At 44.3% G+C, this 18,399-nt stretch overlaps 1 protein-coding gene across 3 annotated transcripts in view; it reads right to left on the reverse strand.

Annotated features, from left to right (window-relative positions):
* Positions 1-18,399, reverse strand: part of MPP2 (MAGUK p55 scaffold protein 2) — a 64,846-nt gene that overhangs the window by 19,244 nt on the left and 27,203 nt on the right. For 2 of the 3 annotated variants that reach the window (XM_083583102.1, XM_083583100.1), the window contains 4 exons: positions 16,514-16,632; positions 8,554-8,706; positions 5,337-5,486; positions 4,125-4,352 (listed from right to left, as the gene is read on the reverse strand). In XM_083583102.1, coding sequence (XP_083439228.1) covers positions 4,125-4,352; positions 5,337-5,486; positions 8,554-8,706; positions 16,514-16,632 — 650 coding nt within the window. The remainder of the gene's footprint in view (positions 1-4,124; positions 4,353-5,336; positions 5,487-8,553; positions 8,707-16,513; positions 16,633-18,399) is intronic. The other variant, XM_083583101.1, reaches the window with a different exon arrangement.

Genomic DNA, 18,399 nt, shown 5'->3' on the forward strand with positions numbered 1-18,399 from the left:
CCGAAAAGGCTGGCGACCCCTGTGGCCATCAAATAAATAAATACAGATAGGGATTAGGAACATCTAAGAAGACATACCAGGAGGTGGTATGCCCAACTATGTACAAATGCTACCAGAAGTAATGGTTGCCAGATCATAATTCAAAGAAAAGTGAGGAACAGGGAGGGAGCATACAGGGAAGAACCATGTGCTCAACTGTGGCAGGAATGGGGGTGATTTCTATAGGGTTCCTTAGATTCACATTTTTATTTTTATTTTAAAGTTGGAATCTGCACACCACCTCAGCTGAGCTGAAAATCTGAGATGCAAACACAACAATGCATTGGTTATGAAGAAATCTCCCCCTGCGTCCATTCTGAGATTGACAGCAGGAGTCTCTGAGCAAGGCCATCTGTCATAACTCAGGACATACAAGAAATGCTTTATGCACCAAGAGTCATGGAAGATGGAGCAATCCTCTCCTTTGACAATCTCAGGAAGCAGCCAGAGTGTCAAATACTTTGGCATGTACTTCCAGGAGGAGAAATCCAAAGGATCTGCGATGAGTCCACCCCCTGCTCCTGAGATTTCCTTGCCTACAGGCTGTAACACTAACAGCTCTTCTCCAAAAAAAACCTCCCTCTGGACACCCTGTCTTCCATGACTGTGAGGGGAGAGACTCCATCAGGCAAGGCCTCTTTCCACCTGCCTCACCCCACCCTCCGACCCTAGTAGTCCTCATAAGGGAGCTGTTCCTGGAGGAAGAACTGTGAGGGGAGAGACTTTGTCAGGCAAGGCCTCCTTCCACCTGCCTTGCCCCACCCTCTAGTCTCTGCTTCTCAATTTGTATTGTATTATTTTATGTACTATTGGGACACAGGTGGCGCTGTGGGTTAAACCACAGAACCTAGGACTTGCTGATCAGAAGGTCGGTGGTTCGAATCCCCGCGACGGGGTGAGCTCCCGTTGCTCGGTCCCTGCTCCTGCCAACCTAGCAGTTCGAAAGCAGGTCAAAGTGCAAGTAGATAAAGAGGTACTGCTCCGGCGGGAAGGTAAACGGCATTTCCGTGCGCTGCCCTGGTTCGGCAGAAGCAGTTTAGTCATGCTGGCCACATGACCCAGAAGCTGTACGCTGGCTCCCTCAGCCAGTAAAGTGAGATGAGTGCCGCAACCTCAGAGTCGTTCGCGACTGGACCTAATGGTCAGGGGTCCCTTTACCTTTACCTATTTTATGTACTGTGGCTTGCTGTTGTTTTATTGATTATACTTTAGAAATTATTTATTGCAACTGTTTAACTTTTATATGTTATTATTATTTAATACGATTCTAATGATTGTTGAGTGTTGCTTTTTTGACGTAGGTTGCCTATTTTAAAGTTTTATTACCACATTTTTGTATTGCATTAGATTGTTATGAGATGTACATTTTTTGTTTCTTCAGCTTGTAAACCGCCTTGAGTATTGCAAGACAGAAAGACGGTATACAAATTAAAAAATGATAATGATGATAAATCATGCAAATTCCAGGGAGACAAAAGACACTGCAGCCTGTGGCCCCTTCGGTTGAAGACGGAGTTCCTCCAGGGAGGCGAAACCTGGGATTTTTGCACCCGACTAAAGAACAAGACTATATCAGTTGTCACTAGGCTTTGGACTGGCGCTGGGGCAAGACTTCAGTCTGCTGAGGGAGCACTGCTTGCAAATGCAAAATCTTGTCTCTGACTCCAAAGTGCGCTGACCAAGGTGCTGAATTTCATTCCACTCTGTTGCCTGCCTGTCAGAACCTATTACCCATGCTCGGTTGAGACCGATTGTTGTTCCCCAGATGACCCCCCTCGCGACGGCTTGTTTTAGGTACAGCATATAGAAAGTTTGGCCAACTTTCCCAATACAGTATTACATAAAACAAAATGAAGAAATCACTGGCAACTGCTGCAAACAGAAAGCTGGGCAGCTTGCGGAGGTTAGCGTAAGAACATTAAGAAGAGCCTGCAGGAGCAGGCCCATCTGCCCCAGCATCCTGTTCTCACCGTGTGGGAAACCAGCAAGCAGGATGAGAGCAGAAGACCACCGCTCTTCCCTCCTGCGGTTTCCAGCAACTGGTATTCAGAAACATGGTTGCCTCCAACTGTGGCGGCACTGCATAGCCATTGTGGCTAGTAAAAAGGTAAAAGGTAAAGGACCCCTGGATGGTTAAGTCCAGTCAAAGGCGAGTATGGGGTTGAGGCACTCATAATAAGAATAATAATTTATTATCTATACCCCGCCCATCTGGCCGAGTTTCCCCAACCACTCTGGACGGCTCACAATCGAGTATTAAAAACAATACAGCATTTAACAATAAAAACTCCTCTAAACAGGGCTGCCTTCAGATGTCTTTTAAAGATAGTTGTTGTTGTTTAGTCGTGTCCGACTCTTCAAGACCCCATGGACCAGAGCACGCCAGGCACTCTAAAATAGCTGCTTATTTCCTTGACATCTGATGGGAGGGCGTTCCACAGGGTGGGCGCCACTACCGAGAAGGCCCTCTGCCTGGTTCCCTGTAACCTCACTTCTCGCAATGAGGGAAGCGCCAGAAGGCCCTGGGCGCTGGACCTCAGTGTCTGGGCTGAACGATGGGGGTGGAGACACTCCTTCAGGTATACAGGACCGAGGCCGTTTAGGGCTTTAAAGGTCAGCACCAACACTTTGAATTGTGCTCGGAAATGTACTGGGAACCAATGCATATCTCTCAGGACCAGTGTTATGTGGTCCCGGTGGCCACTCCCAGTTGCCAGTCTAGCAGCCGCATTCTGGATTAATTGCAGTTTCCGGGTCACCTTCAAAGGTAGCCCCACGTAGAGTGCATTGCAGTAGTCCATCGCACTTTCAGGCCAAGCGTCTGTCCACAGACAGCTTTCCAGGTCATGTGGCCAGCATGACTAAACCACTTCTGCACAACGGGACACTGTGACAGAAGCCAGAGCGCAAGGAAACACCATTTACCTTCCCGCCAGAGCAGTACCTATTTATCTACTTGCACTGGTGTGCTTTCGAACTGCTAGGTTGACAAGAGCTGGGCCAGAGCATTGGAAGCTCACCCCATTGTGGGGATTCGAACCACTGACCTTCTGATTGGCAAGCCCAAGAGGCTTAGTGGTTTAGACAATAGTGCCACCCGTTAGTAGCCATCGATAGCCCTCTCCTCCATGATTTTGTCTAATCCTCTTTCAAAACCATCCATCCAAGTTGGTGGCCATCACTGCTTCCTATGTGCTGCATGGAGAAGTACTTTCTTTTATCTGTTCTGAATCTTTCAGCAAAAAAATATCACAGTAGTTAACAGCATCACAGTGTTCAAAACAGTCACACGGGGGGGGGGGATATTCATGCTATAAGGCTGCAGATAGTGCTGGAGGGCCATAAAGGGTCCTTCGTGGCTTGTAGGTGCCAGCTATGAACACAAGAGCATCTGAGCAACACTTGCAAATGCCAAGAAAGTCTCCATGCTCAGCTCTTACAGAGTCTTCTTATCCGGCAATTTCCAATGACCTAAATAATTATCAGCCTATGCCAAACATGCAGCTACCGAAAACAGGGGGGCTTTTAAAAGCACTTTGAGCTTTCAAAGGTTTAATCGGTACTGACTCAACGTTCTGTTGATTAACAGATCGTGGTGGCCATATTTAAATTGGTGGCCCTGCATGTTAAGAACGCGTAACTTGTTTGTTTTCAGGGGCTATTTTAATTCTCGGTGTGCTCCTCCTGCCACAGGGAATGCAGAAGAAAATACTACGGACGGCCTTTCTTTTTCGGAAAAAGAGCTTTGGGACGTTATCATAGACTTCCCCCCAGCAGCTCAGAAAGGCACCAATACGGATGTTCTAATAATATCCCAAAAAAGAAAATAGATAAATAATTGATGAATTCTTTAATCAGCCGACAGCGTAATCATTATGATTTTAGGACGGGGAATCTTTCTGAAAGGAAGAGAGAAGAAAGAAAAGAGTGGAGAAAATTGAAAGAATAAAGTGGAAAGCCTGCCTGTTTCTGTCAGAGATGACGATCACATTTTATCTTTGTTCCAGGCAGAGGTGGGGGGGCGCAATTAGCAAGACCTTATTTAGCACAGCGGAGACAAGTAACTAAATGATGGTGCCTCCTACCTGGCGAGGTGGGTGTGGCTCCTGGTAACTGGGCAAGATCTTGAGTACGACACTTCCGCTGGCGTTTTTCAGCACCTCTTGCAATGCCCGTGGGTCACTGCCCACCTCCTGCCCATTCACCTCCTTGATGATGTCACCCACATGCAGCAGCCCCTGCTGGTCAATCATGCCTCCGTGCAGGATGCGGGCAATGACAAGCTCGCCACGCTCCACCCGGAACGTCACACCCTGAGGGAAAAGAAACCAGCAAGAGCGCAGGGTCAATGCAAAGCAGTTATGGGTAATGGAGACAGGTCCAGCCAAACCATGAGGCAGGCTGAAGCAGCTGTTCCACCTGGGCTACCCTATTGCTATGCACCGTATTTTTTGCTCTCTAAGGCGCACCTTTTCCCTCCTAAAAAGTAAGGGGAAATGTGTGTGCGTCTTATGGAGTGAATGCAGGCTGTGCAGCTATCGCTGAAGCCAGAACAGCAAGAGGGATTGTTGCGAAGCCTCTTCAACAACATTTGATTCAGAATATTTTTTTTCTTGTTTTCCTCCTCTAAAAACTAGGTGCGTCTTATGGTCGGGTGCGTCTTATAGAGTGAAAAATACGGTAAGTGACAGGTTGGTTGGTTAGTTGATTAGCTGGTTGGTTACAGGGCCAGATTTAGGTTTGATGAGGCCCTAAGCTACTGAATGTAATGGGGCCCTTTATATGTCCAGCTGTCCTTTGTCAACAACAAATTGTTGCTGTTTTTTGTGTTGAATATATGCTAGATGGTAATTTATGGACCTAACAGGTATCTAAAGCCATTTGCACATAACAAATAGGAGCCTACACAACACAAAACACTGTTATTGTATGCAGGTTTTATTTCATTTGCTTTTTATCTTATATTTTGGAAATGTACATCCAGGTTTTTTCCTTTAATTTTTTCGGGCCCCCCAGGAGAGTGGGGCCCTAAGCTATAGCTTGTTTAGCTTATACATAAATCCAGCACTGGTTAGTTAGTTGGTTGGTTGGTTAATTGGTTGGTTGGTTGGTTAGTTAGCTGGTTGGTTGGTTGGTTGGCTGGCTGGTTGATTGGTTAATTAGTTGGTTGGTTGGTTGGTTAGTTGGTTGGTTGGTTGGTTGGTTGGTTAGTTGGTTAGTTACAGGTCTGCTCAGTACACTGGCCTTTAAACTAAAATATGGTGAGGCCAATGACAGTGGAAAAAGACTTTACTCACCAAGTGCTCCCCAGCAGTCTTACGAATCCCCACCATGCGCACGGCATCTGGTGGCACCGGCTGGTTGTTGAACATGGGGTCCAGGACTGGACTGGGTGGTGGCGTCTCGTAGCTCTTGGAGGCAACGGAATCGTGGGTTTCCAAGAGGGACTGAGAAAGGAGCGCGGCAGGGGTGGGAAAGAGGAGGCAACAGAAAGACTCGCTCAGCTGAGACCAGAGACAGATTAAGTAAAACGTAAAGGAGGGGAATGGGCCTCGTTACGGGGGATCATGAGGATCAAGTCTTTTGCACTAGGTCCTGGATCTCCAGACCTTTCTCTCCAAACAGCACACTCATGATACCCCAGAAAGCACAGTAATGGCTTGCCTAGAGGCATCCCTTCATATAGGAAGCCTAAGAAACTGCCCTATGCTGAGTCAAACACTTGGTCCATCTGGCTACACTGACTAGAAGCAGCTCTCCAGGGATTCAGACATTCCCACTGGGAGATGCCCATGAGTGAACCCAGAACCTTCTGCGTGCACATAAACAGGTGCTCGACCACTGAGCTACAACCGTTCTGCAGCTAATATGCATATTTGTGCAAATTTGTGCCATGGGCCTGTGTCCAGAGACCTTAAAGTCCCTAGTCACAACACTGGAAGCAGGGGCAAATTTTCCAAGCCGTACTCAGAATGTCAAAAATCAAGGGGTGTCTTATACACAGATACATCCCCTCCGTTTTCTTAAATCTGAGTCCTCCAAAATAGGGGGGGTCTTATACATGGGGGCGTCTTATAGATGGAAAAATACGGTATGTTCTTGATCAGAAGAGGATCTATTCCACGGTGATTTCCGAAATCACTAGATTCAGCCCAGCAAGAACATACACAAACGCACAGCGTCCTGGGGAACTATTAGGCCATATATAAATGGTTAGATATATAGTACAACAGGTGTAGAGGTGCCTATCAAGCTGGGACTAGGGAGTGGACCAGGCTCCAAATCCCCACTTAGCCATGACAGTCACTGGGTAATTGTGGGTCATTCATTCTCTCTGAGCCCACAGGATTATTGCAGAGATAATACCATGTGTGTCACCTTGAACTCTTTAGAGGGAGATGAGATCACAACATCTGAATGACATTGGGAGGGGGGCAGAATCTAAAGAGCAGAATTCCAAGTGTATTACAACTTGGCTTCTGATACCTGATTATTAATTTATTATTATTATTATTATTATTATTATTATTATTATTATTATTATTCCGCCCATCTGGCTGGGTTTCCCCAGCCACTCTGAGCAGCTCCCAACAGAATATTAAAACATGTTAAAATATCAAACATTAAAAACTTCTAAACAGGGCTGCCTTCAGATGTCTTCTAAAAGTCAGAAAGTTGTTTATTTCCCTGACATCTGATGGGAGGGCGTTCCACAGGGCGGGCACCACTACCGAGAAAGCCCTCTGCCTGGTTCCCTGTAACCTCACCTCGCAGGGAGGGAACCACCAGAAGGCCCTCAGCGCTGGACCTCAGTGTCTGGGCTGAACGATAGGGGTGGAGATGCTCCTTCAGGTATACTGGGCCAAGGCTGTTTAAATATTGTTTAACTATTGTCTTAAGCTTTTAACTGGGGTGGGCAATAAACGAAGCTTTCACTGTTAATAAGCTTCTACTTCAGTTTCCTGTGAAAACTGAAGGCAGCCCTGTTTAGGGAAGTTCTTAATGATTGATGTTTTATTGTGTTTTTAATATTCTGTTGGGAGCCACTTAGAGTGGCTGGGGAAACCCTGCCAGATGGGCAGGTATAAATAAATAAATTATGATGATGATGATGCATAAACCTACCAGTTAAAACAAGACAGGCAAATCCTTGTGAGCCTTTAAATCACTCCCTCATGCCACCTTAGACACAGACACAGAGAGGCAACACTAGCACAGAGAATCTACACTTCGCGTATATACACCAATAGTCTGAAGTCACACAATCCAGCAAATTTGCTGAAGCTAAGCAGGTATTCATCTGGTCAGTTCCTAAGTGGGAAACACCTGGGAACTCCCGATGTGTCACCAAGCAACCCATACAGAAGAAAGACCAGATGCCAATGCAACAAGCAAGCAAGCAAATAAACCAACAGCATTAAGCCAGATGCCTCAGGTGTCTCTGCAAAAAAGAGGACATAAACCATGTCTTTCTTATACACACGGAAAAAAATAAAATACATCTTGCTGTTGCATGTTGTTGAGCAAAGCCCCTCAGCCTGGCATGAAGCAGAAAGCTTTATCCATCACCAAGTCGGAACCCTCCCCCCAACTCCGGCTGCCAAATAGGGCAAATCCACAGATGTCCCTTATTAATATCCTGGCCCTGTGGGTCTTTGTGCGAAAGGGCACTTCTCCCGACACTTTTCTCTCTGTGTGTGTCACACACAGACCAAGCTGCTATGCGCTGGGATTCCTGCTGACACCTCCTTATGAGCAACGAGCCCTTCGTGAATTGTCTGTCCTCCTTCCAGGGCCACTTCGAAGAAGCCCCAGGCTCCAGGGTCCATGTGAAATCAACTATCCCAGTTCAGGTCTGGAAGTGACACCTTTTTCTCACTCCCCGGATCTTGAGAGACAGCTGCCTCTCACCTGGAAGTGAGGCTCCCTTCAGATACAAAACTTCACAACTTTTAGAAGACATCTGAAGGCAGCCTTGTATCGGGAAGTTGCTGTTGTTGCTGATTTTAATTTTTTATTCATACTTTTCAAATTTATGCATTTCATTAGTTTTACAATCAATCTAACATTTCAAAATTTGACTTCCTTCCCAGTGGCGTAGCGTGGGGGGTGCAGGGGGGGCTGGCCGCACCGGGCGCAACATCTGGGGTTAGGGCAAATCCACGGGTTAGGGGGCGCAAATCCACGGGTTAGGGGGCGCAAATTACTTGCCTTGCCCCGGGTGCTGACAACCCACGCTACGCCACTGTTCCTTCCCCCTCTTTCTGCGGTTCCTAAAATTTATTTCTTTTAAGATCCAAATTCATTTAACTTGCTCGTTTAATTGTCTACTGTAAACATACGCTCTTATAAAATTGCAGGTTATTACAACGATCCTGCTCATGTTTTGGTTTACAATTTATCTGTAAATATTCAATAAGCCATTACCATTCTTTTCTAAAAAGTTTTGTTAGCTTGATTTGTTCTGGTAAGTTTCGCCATTTCCCCAGATCTTGAGAGACAGCGTCTTCCTACCTGGAAGTGAGGCTCCTGGAGAATGCGAGCCAGTTCGGCGGCCGTGCTGTCTTGCTGAGCGATGCGAGTGATGTCTTTGAGTATCTCCTGGACCAGCTCCAGATTGTTGTCCCTCACGGCTTCCAGCTTTGTCTCCTCCAGTCGCTCGTGAGCCTGCACGGTGGGCGGGTGGCAAAAGGGCAAAGGAGGGGGGTGGATTAGAGAGGCACATGTAAATAAACCAACAAAGCCCCGCGAACCCTTTGTCCTTCCGACACTGTGGATGCTGGAGACCTACGGCGTTATGTTTCTGTGGATGCCTGAAAAACCCACGGCCCTGTCCCTCAAATTAAACCAAAAGCACGTGTGTGTGGTTGATAGAGCTCTCCAAATTTTAAATATGGGTTCCTGCAGAGCTTGGGAAAACTCATCAGCACTTTCCAGAGCCAAAAGGGTAAGGTTGGGGGGGGGGAAGTGAGGGTGTGTTGTGAACTGTGTAAAGGAAAGGGGATTGGAAGAATTACTCACATATGCCGCTCTCACACAAACACACAGCCCACTTGCTCAGAGCAGCATCCCCAGAAAGATCAGAGCCTCTCCCAGCCTTTGACAGGGAAATCAAGCAGGTCTTTGCTGCAAAAGGGATGAATCGCTGGCTCTGAAGGAGCCTCGAGAAAGGCTGTCCAAAGGGAGGCAGACACAAAAGAGAAGGAACTAAAAATAAGAAGGCTCTCAAGGAGAAGCTTAGCTGCCTGAAGTCAGCAAGAGGGGGGTGGGAAGGAGAGCTTAATATGAGCCAGTTCTGGAATCCAGGACTGGAGAGCGAGGTGGGATGTTTCTGGATAGCTTTAGCTGAAAAATGGGACAAAAAGATCCTGATTCTAGCCCTCTCGAGAGCAACTTGCCCAGACTCCACTATTTGACTGGGGATTAGGTGAGAAGGGAGAATGCATTTGGGCCCTCAATCCAGGGAACATTAACATATGAGTTTCGCTAGGTTTCTGCGGCCAGTTCAGGGCCAAACGAAAGGAGAAACAGGAGATGTCCAGTTTTCTTACAGTATCTGAAAGCAGCCCTGTTTAGGGAAGTTTTTAATGTTTGATGTTTTAATCACATTATTATTATTATTATTATTATTATTATTATTATTATTATTCTGTTGGGAGTTGCCCAGAGTGGCTGGGGAAACCCAGCCAGATGGGCAGGGTATAAATAATAAATTATATTTATTATATTTTTTATTATTATTATTATTATTATTATTATTATTATTATTATTTCTACTATTATTAAAAGGGGGATACAGTGATTGGGATCAGAGGTACAGCATGAGGGAGGGTTCGCTTAACCCTTATCCTTCCTGACATTTCCCTGCTCAAAATCACTCCCCAAGCTCTTTTTTCAGCCTGTGGCTGGAAGATATGTGGTCCCTGTATCTTTTCCCCCCTCAAGGAGAAAAGCTGTTTGGGGTAGGGATGTGGCAGGAGAGGAGAGAGAGAAATTTGATTCGATTCACATCAAAAGGCAGATCTACCTAATGTGCAGTTTCCTGAAACTGCATGTAAACGGAAACGCATCAATCCTTCGAGATTCTCTGAATTTTGCCATTCTCCAGCCGAGTAATGTGTACAAAAATGCATGCAACTGAGGTAAAATGTGCGTAAAAATGCATATTAACTGTTAAAGCATACAAATGAAGACAAATACGTTTTACAGAAATGGGTATATCACATTAAAAAAATGTGTATTTTAAATGCTGGTGAATTTTAATGAGGACGTTTTAAAAAATCAAATGAAGTGGAAATGCGAAGGACTGAAATTAAGATTTGAAAAGCAAGAAATCAAGAGAATTGAAAGACTATGTGTTACCACTGGCTTAGCTCAGAGAGATGCTGCCCATTTCATTTTCAATTACTATTTTCAGTTATTGTTACTTGATTATAAATAAATTAAATTTCATTATTATCTGAACTTGGTTGAAATAAAAAATGTGTTTCAGATCCTGCTGAAGCATTCCCCATTTCAAAAGCAACCTGGCTCCAAATGACTAAAAATTCCGAAGCCAGAAACAGGTTTGCTGTGAACTGCCCTGCCATCTTCGGATGGAGGGTGGTGTATTAATGATCTAGGTGACAACCATTTCGCACGGGGGTCTGTTTCTGGGTCCCCACACCTGTCGGCAGAGCGTGCATAATTCTACCTCCGTTCTTCCCTCTTTGCATTTCTTAGTGCAGAAAGCATTGATCTGATGTATAGAAATATTTCCTATTCTAATTCATTCAAGAGAGTTCTGGAAGCTTCTCTGTGTGAAAGAAGCAAGCAGAAAGTGTCTGAAGTTTGGGTTATTCCTTCAGAGAAGCTGAATACAGCTGGTTAAAACTGGCTCTGTTATCTCTTTCTGCCAAGATCATGCTGACTAAAATAATAGGCCAGAAGGAGCCTGGGTTTCACTTTCTCTTTCTGTCTCGCTCCCTTCTGGTGTGGTGTTCTGTACATAGTATGCTGAGTGTTAAGGTTTAGACTTCTTATAAGTTATTGTAAGTTTAAACAAAAAAAAAATTTTCCTTCCAGTAGCACCTTAAAGACCAACTAAGTTAGTTCTTGGTATGAGCTTTCGTGTGCATGCACACTTCTTCAGATACACTGTGTATCTGAAGAAGTGTGCATGCACACGAAAGCTCATACCAAGAACTAACTTAGTTGGTCTTTAAGGTGCTACTGGAAGGAAAAATTTTTTTTTGTTTTGACTATGGCAGACCAACACGGCTACCTATCTGTAACTGTAAGTTTAAATTAAGTCTACTGCAACTGGATTTCTTTTTTAAAAAAAAAAATCTTTTTTAATTTTATTGAATTTATTGGTACGGGGGGAATAATAAAGCAAAACAAAAAAGAGAGAAAAGGAAATACATAGATAAGACCAAAATAAATTACTATTTACACAAACAAAAGTCATTCCCACCCCGTGACTACCCATCACCACACCCCATTCACTCCACCACACCTTGACTACCATTTATTTTGAATTTCATATAAAACTTTGCAATATTTTAAGTTTTATATTTTGATCTTGTTATGACATGACTTATTAATGGTTTCTGTTCCACTTTACTCCTTTAATCTAAACATATCAGCATATTCTTTTTTGAACAGTGTTTATCCATATATCCTTCAAAACATTGCCATTCTTGTCTAAGTTTTTGATTTGACTGCATTTTTATATTTGCAGTTAGCTTGCCATTTCTAGAAATTTGCTTAATTTGTGTAGCCAGTCATCTTTTGTAGGTATTGTCTCGGAACTGGATTTCTTACGGACGGTGCCAATCCTGAATGTATTGGATTTGTGACCATTGTTCTCATTTACCTTCAGCAGCAGTAAAGCTCTGCCTCTGGTCTGTTAAGTTTTTACTCTGCTAACTATATGTTGGAGTTCTGCTCTGGATCAATATTGAGTAGAATTCAATGACAATAACGACTGCACACACTTGAGAGCAGGCGCTGTTGGCTGTCTACTCTTCCTGGGTTGTTTGCTTATATTATCTTTCATTTTAATGGCTAATTTTCCCTAGTGGCTGCAGTGGAGAGAATGAGGGACAATTAGCTGCCAGAAGAAAGATAAGCAGAGGTAAACAACAGAAAGGTGGCCAGGGATTAATGTCTCTGAGAGTGTGTGTGCACCCGCAACTGTGAGCATTTCTCACACACCCCATCTTCCTCTGCCTGCCTCTAGGGGAACTGCCTCTGTAACCTGAAGTGTCTGTAACCTGAAGTGTCTGTAACCAGAGGTACCACTGTACTTGCGCTGGTGTGCTTTCGAACTGCTAGGTTGGCAGGAGCTGGGACCAAACAAAGGGAGCTCAATCCGTCACGGAGATTCGAACCACCGACCTTCCAATCGGCAAGCCCAAGAGGCTCAGTGGTTTAGACCGCAGTGCCACCCATTCCCATCATGGATATATAAGCCCTTGCGGGTTCATCAAGCTATTTCCATGGTATCCAATATTCTAACAGGGAACTCATTCTTCAAGTGTGCATTCTTGTGCCGCCAAAACAATGCCATCCAATCAGAAGAGGAATGGATCAATGGGTGTGTGGGCACTCCAAGATTTGTGGAAGTACCCAAAACAGCCCAATGGGGAGGAATTAGCATGCTCAGTAGGTGCTGAATACTGCCTGACTGTTCAGGGAAGAAAATGGAAAACCATGGACAAGGAGGATGGAAAGCCACTTCCGACATCAGGAGGAGGCCCCGCGCGATCGGGGAATCCTCGGGTGCGTCATCCCCTGAGCCAGCCAATCGGCTGGCTCGGGGTGTGTGGCTTGCCTCATTTAAGGCAAGCGCGGCCCTGGGATCTCCCTCTTTGGTCCACGCAGCTGATGTGGTTTCCCACCCACCCGCCCTTTAAGGTTCCCCTTCTGACCTTGCTACGGTTAGTCGCCGTTAAGGGGCCTGGTAGGAATTTTTTCCTGGTAGGAATTAAAATGATGTTGGAATGGAAATAAGTGGTATTAGCAACAAAGTTAATAAGAATATGCAAAAATGAATTGATAATGGATGAAAATACAGAGTTATAAAATGTTAAGTTATAGAGATAAGATAAATGAAAGAGGGTAAGGATTTGCTGATTTGATTATTTAAATGGGAATACAAGAAGAGGAGGTGTGAGGAGGTCAAAGAAATAAGCAAATGAGTTTTAAGTTATGAAAAATGGAATTGTTTTTAATTTTTCTTATTTTTTCTGTGTGTTTATTTTTATTTCTTTTTTTCTTTTATTATGTGTTTTTGTATATTTGTTTTTGTAAAACTTTAATAAATATTTCTTTTTTTAAAAAAAAGGAATTTTTTCCATTTGGCAAATTGGTAGCGGCCATTTGGTTTTTCGCCTACCTCGTAGCAAACCGTCACAACTCCTTTGGTTTTGGCGGTTAGGCATTGGGTAGGGGTATTGTTATGCAGATGTGGTGGGGGGGAGGAGCGCCATCACCTCCCCCAAATATTGAAGGGCAGTTCGGTAAAGGATTCCGGGGGGCATTGCCTCGTCCGAAGCCTATGGAGGCCAGGGCCTAAAGCGCACCCCCGAGCGGTGACCCCGGGAGAGTGCCTTGTTGATGTAAATCAGCAGGGCTCCCTCTGCTGGTGTTAACCCTTCCCGGTTTTTCAAGCAAACAGGCTGAAGCCGGATAGTCTGATAGGACCAATGGCTAAGCCAATACCGCTCTTACCTTTAATCAATAAAGTTGTGGCCATTTTTAGCCCATTAACCTAAAATAATGGTGTCCTGTGTCTTTATTCCTACTGGGGGGAGGCGGGAACTCGCCACGCAATGAATTATTCTGGAAAAGCCCATTGCTGGCTGGAAGCCTGAACAGGAGTGTTCTGCATCGCAATGTGTGCTGAGACAAAATTATCCCCTCCAAATTCTAACTAGTGAATGCTTTTGTCAAATACTCTCCCGCTATTCTCTAAGTGGCTGAATATTTGATGGCTGCTTTTGACATCCCACTACACTGAATTTTGTTGTTTCATGCCTGACAGGTTTTGACAATAAGTTATTGGCTGTTACGAGCAATTGTGTTTGATAGTGCAGGCAGGATAGATAGCAAATATACAAATTGTATAATTGAGCTTCAAACCAAAAACCACACTGAGATTATGGCTAATTATATCTATTAATAAGATGGTTTTTATCTTCTTTTGGGGAAGCCCCACTGAAGGGTGATCCATAAATATTTTAAATAAGAAAAAAGTAAATGAAAACATTTTATACTAGAAAAAATAAAAACCCACTTTCCATCCCAGAGTAGTTAGGGGGAAAAAATGGGAATCAGCATTTGTATTTAAACTGGCACACCAAGCAACAGCTGGAATAAATGTTCAAGAAAGTAAATTTCTTGAAATGTGGGGTTTATTTATACATTTTTGGAATAACATAATTGGGGGATAGCATCCCACCCTATGCTAAACAAGAGTTGAAAGCTCATTCTAAAACTGGGGGTAAACATGTTTGGGATCTATTCAATTACTGTATTTTTCCATGTAGAAGACTATATTTTCCCCCAATTTTTTTAAGTTTAAAATTAGGGGCCGTCTTATACACAGAATGTTGCAATTAATTATTTCTTAATTTTGGGTTCAAAAAATAGAGGTCGTCTTATACGTGGGGGCATCTTATACACAGAAAAATATGGTAAGTCCTACACAGAGTAGACAAAATAAAATATGAATTTTGTTAGTCATGTCCATTAGCTATAATGGGTCTACTCTTGAGTAAGACTAGCATTGCCCCCACCCCCACCCCACAGTTTATCCTAACTGTGTTACACCTTGTTTGTAACATTTTTTCTTATAAAAACACTAAATGAAAAACCCATTTATAACCGGGCCTTTCTGCCTCAACTTGAGGCAGCTTGCAGCAAAATCAATAAGTGTGATCAATAAACATCAACAAAAACAAAGAATATGAACAAGCAGAGGAGAGTAAATAATACACAAAACTACTTAGCAGTGGGGAATCAGGCAAAGGTCCCCTGTTGATATGCAATGGTTTTTAAAACAAACAAAAATACCAGCCAGCCCACATGATGGAGAGCATGCAATGGTAGTTAGTACTTGACAGCGTTAGACAGCTGGACAACTTAAGAGATTTGTTATTTGAAAAACTACCCTGAGAGACACTCGCGGCTTAAAGCGGTTGAATTTTGAGGAGGAAGTTTTTCCTGCTTAAAATGGCACTTTTAAACTTAAAATGTCTTGTCCCAAAATTGCCAGAGTTTTATATTTCTGCAGATTCTGACCACCACCTCTCTCCTGGAACATGAAAGAAAGAAAGAAAGAAATCTTGAGCCTGCATACAGGCAGTTCATGTGTCTCAGGCCTGTGTCCTGTATAATCCAAAGCTGGAGCTGTGCTAGGATGAACCATGGCTGAAATGAAGTTGTCTGTAATAGCAGAAGTAGGCTGGGGGTGGGGAGTGGATGGTCACCAACAGGGTGGATAAAAATCAATGATTTTTTCAAAAAAATAAAATAAAAAAATAAGATTTAAAAAAAATTAAATAAGATTTGTTTATTATTATTTAAATTGGATTTTTAAATAAAATGCTTTTGGAGGAAAAGTCTTTCTAAATATAGTTTTCTGTTTAAGTTACATTATAGCCCAACAAAATATTAAAATACAGTGGTCTGTTAAACATTAAAAGCTTCCCTAAACAGGGCTGCCTTCAGATGTGTATTTCAGTTGTTCCGTTGTTTATTTCCTTGACATCTGGTGGGAGGGCGTTCCACAGGGCGGGCGCCACTACCGAGAAGGCCCTCTGCTTGCTTCCCTGTAACTTGGCTTCTCGCAGTGAGGGAACTGCCAGAAGGCCCTCAGCGCTGGACTGGGTGTCTGGGCAGAACGATGGGGGTGGAGACACTCCTTCAGGTACACTGGACCCAGGCCGTTTACTTTAATATCACATTGTATTATTTCTCTTTGGAATTTTGAGATTTCGTGAGCAAATCTTTTTTTCCCTTATCATTTTTAAATCATTCATTTCTCTGGACGTGTCGTAACCAGTTTAGAATGGAATCTTTAATCTTCTCACCCACTTCTGTTCTGTATTCCTCCTGAATCTCATTTTAAAAGAACCACCTTGCACTTGGCTAAATACCATCATCCATTCTGTCACACCACATGGGACCCATTCAGCTAAAAAACACGGAAGAAGTCATATATGTGTGTGCATTAGTGTGTGTGTGTGTGTGTGTGTGTGTGCGCGTGCATTTGTATTATGTGTGTGCAGTGTGAAGGCCGGATCGTGTATCCAGGTAAAGGGGAAATAAAGCGAGCAGAGAATAGGTTGTCAGCTAATCTATTTGGCAAAAGCGTTAAGGGCAAGATTAAGAAGGAGTAAGCGATGCAGCGGAAGTGGGTGGAACTGGAGAAGCAGGATCTGTTGCAGCAAACTGCCCCTCTCCCAACTACCCCATGTAACTGTACCTTAGCCAATGATCTTACTATTGGACTCTCCATGAGGCCACGGAGAAAGATGAGGTCCAGGTCTCCGGCTCCCATAGAGTTGGGGAGGTCACTGAGGTTGTCCAAGACCTGCTGCATTGCTGGGTAGAGAAACAACAGGGATGAATGAATTTATTATTTCGGTCACAGACCAGTTCCAGCCCACATACAGTATCAAGGAAATCATAAAACACGATAGGGATACATTTGAATTTGCAACTGGGTATTGCAATTAGGTATTGCAATCAGGGATGTTATTTCATTTTTTATTGGGGTGGGGACAGAAATCATAACAAAACAGGTGCGATCAGGGCCAGCCCAAGACATTCTGGCACCTGAGGCAAGCCACAAAATGTAACCTACCTTCCCACCACAGCCTCCAACATTTCTCCGATGAAAATAGGGACGTCTTATCCCATAATAATAATAATTTTACTATTCCTGCCCCGCCCATCTCACTTGGTTGTCCCAGCCGCTTCTGGCATATATACAAACATAATAAAACATTTAAAAAAAACCTTTTAAAAAACTTCCCTATACAGGGCTGCCTTCAGATGTCTTCTAATGGTTGTATTGTTACTGTAGTAATCTCCTTGGCTCTGGGGTCGGATAACTCCATACCTTCCAACAATTCTCCAATGAAAATAGGGATGTCCTAAGGAAAAGCGGGACATTGCAGGATCAAATCAGAACCCAGGGAAGCTTTTGTAAATCTGGAACTGTCCCTGGAAAATAGAGTCTGTTTTCAGCTGCTCTGGGGGCCTTCCTATCTTAGACAAATGCCCTAAATAAATAAAGAATCTTGCTTCATCGGAATACAATTGGGAAGGGGGGAAAGCCATTTCCCTTCACAAAATTTAACCAAACGGGGAGGTATTTGGCACAGCCTAGTCAGTAGTGTGCCCTACATTTCCAGGCCCACTAGCTAATTCAGGAGAACATTTCATTAACGACGGACGCTTTTGTTGATCAATTTACTGACTGGATCACCAGTCCTACTTCATTTGCTGTGTTCGGTGGGGGGGGGGGGAATTCCCCCTCATATTTGCATTCCCTGAGAGGGAAGGAAAAACCAGACTGCAGCCTCTGTGCCTTTGTCCACATGCGCACACAGAGCGCAAACAAACAAACAAGTAGCGTTTGTGGGTCTTGGCAGACAGCCACAGACATCTGCTTCATCCCCAGATGATAAATTCATTAATACAGGATATAACTGGGGTTCCTCTCTTGCCTGTCAGTCCACAGAGCAGGCAGAGAGGCCTCTGAAGATGACTGACCGCTGTGGGGCGAATGGTTGCGAGGCTGTTGAAAACATTGTGACAGAAATAGCCACACGCAAGCGCCAGGCACTAACTACTGAGAATTGTGAGGCTCTCCCAGAGACGGACAGCTGTTCTTCTCGTGTATCCCACCCCCCGCTATAGTGGCTAATTGTCCCTGTGAGTTATGAGGGGACAGGGCAGAGACAGCAGATGGAGAGGGAGAAGCGAGCCAGCAGTTCCCTCTCCTCATGAGGGGGTTTTGCCTCGGCTGGAGTCTCTGCCAGCCCTTGACGGGAGTTTCGGGGCTCTCAACCCTGAGGGGGCAGCTTAGACCGTACGACAGTGGCAACCTTGGTTCTCGAACAAAATCCGTTCCGGAAGCCCGTTCGGCTTCCGAAACGTTTGGAAACTGAGGCTTGGCTTCCCACCGGTTGCAAGAGCTTCTTGCACTCAGCGGAAGCCGCGTCGCACGTTCGGGTTCCGGAAAACGTTCAAAAACGGAAGCATTTACTTCCGGGTTTTCGGCGTTCAGGAGCCAAAACATTTGGGAACCAAGGTTCCACTGTACTTCAGACAGCAGGGTTCCACATGACATATTTTAAAACT

This window comes from Podarcis filfolensis, assembly GCF_964270895.1.
Source record: "Podarcis filfolensis genome assembly, chromosome: 13".
Taxonomy (NCBI): Eukaryota; Metazoa; Chordata; class Lepidosauria; order Squamata; family Lacertidae; genus Podarcis; species Podarcis filfolensis.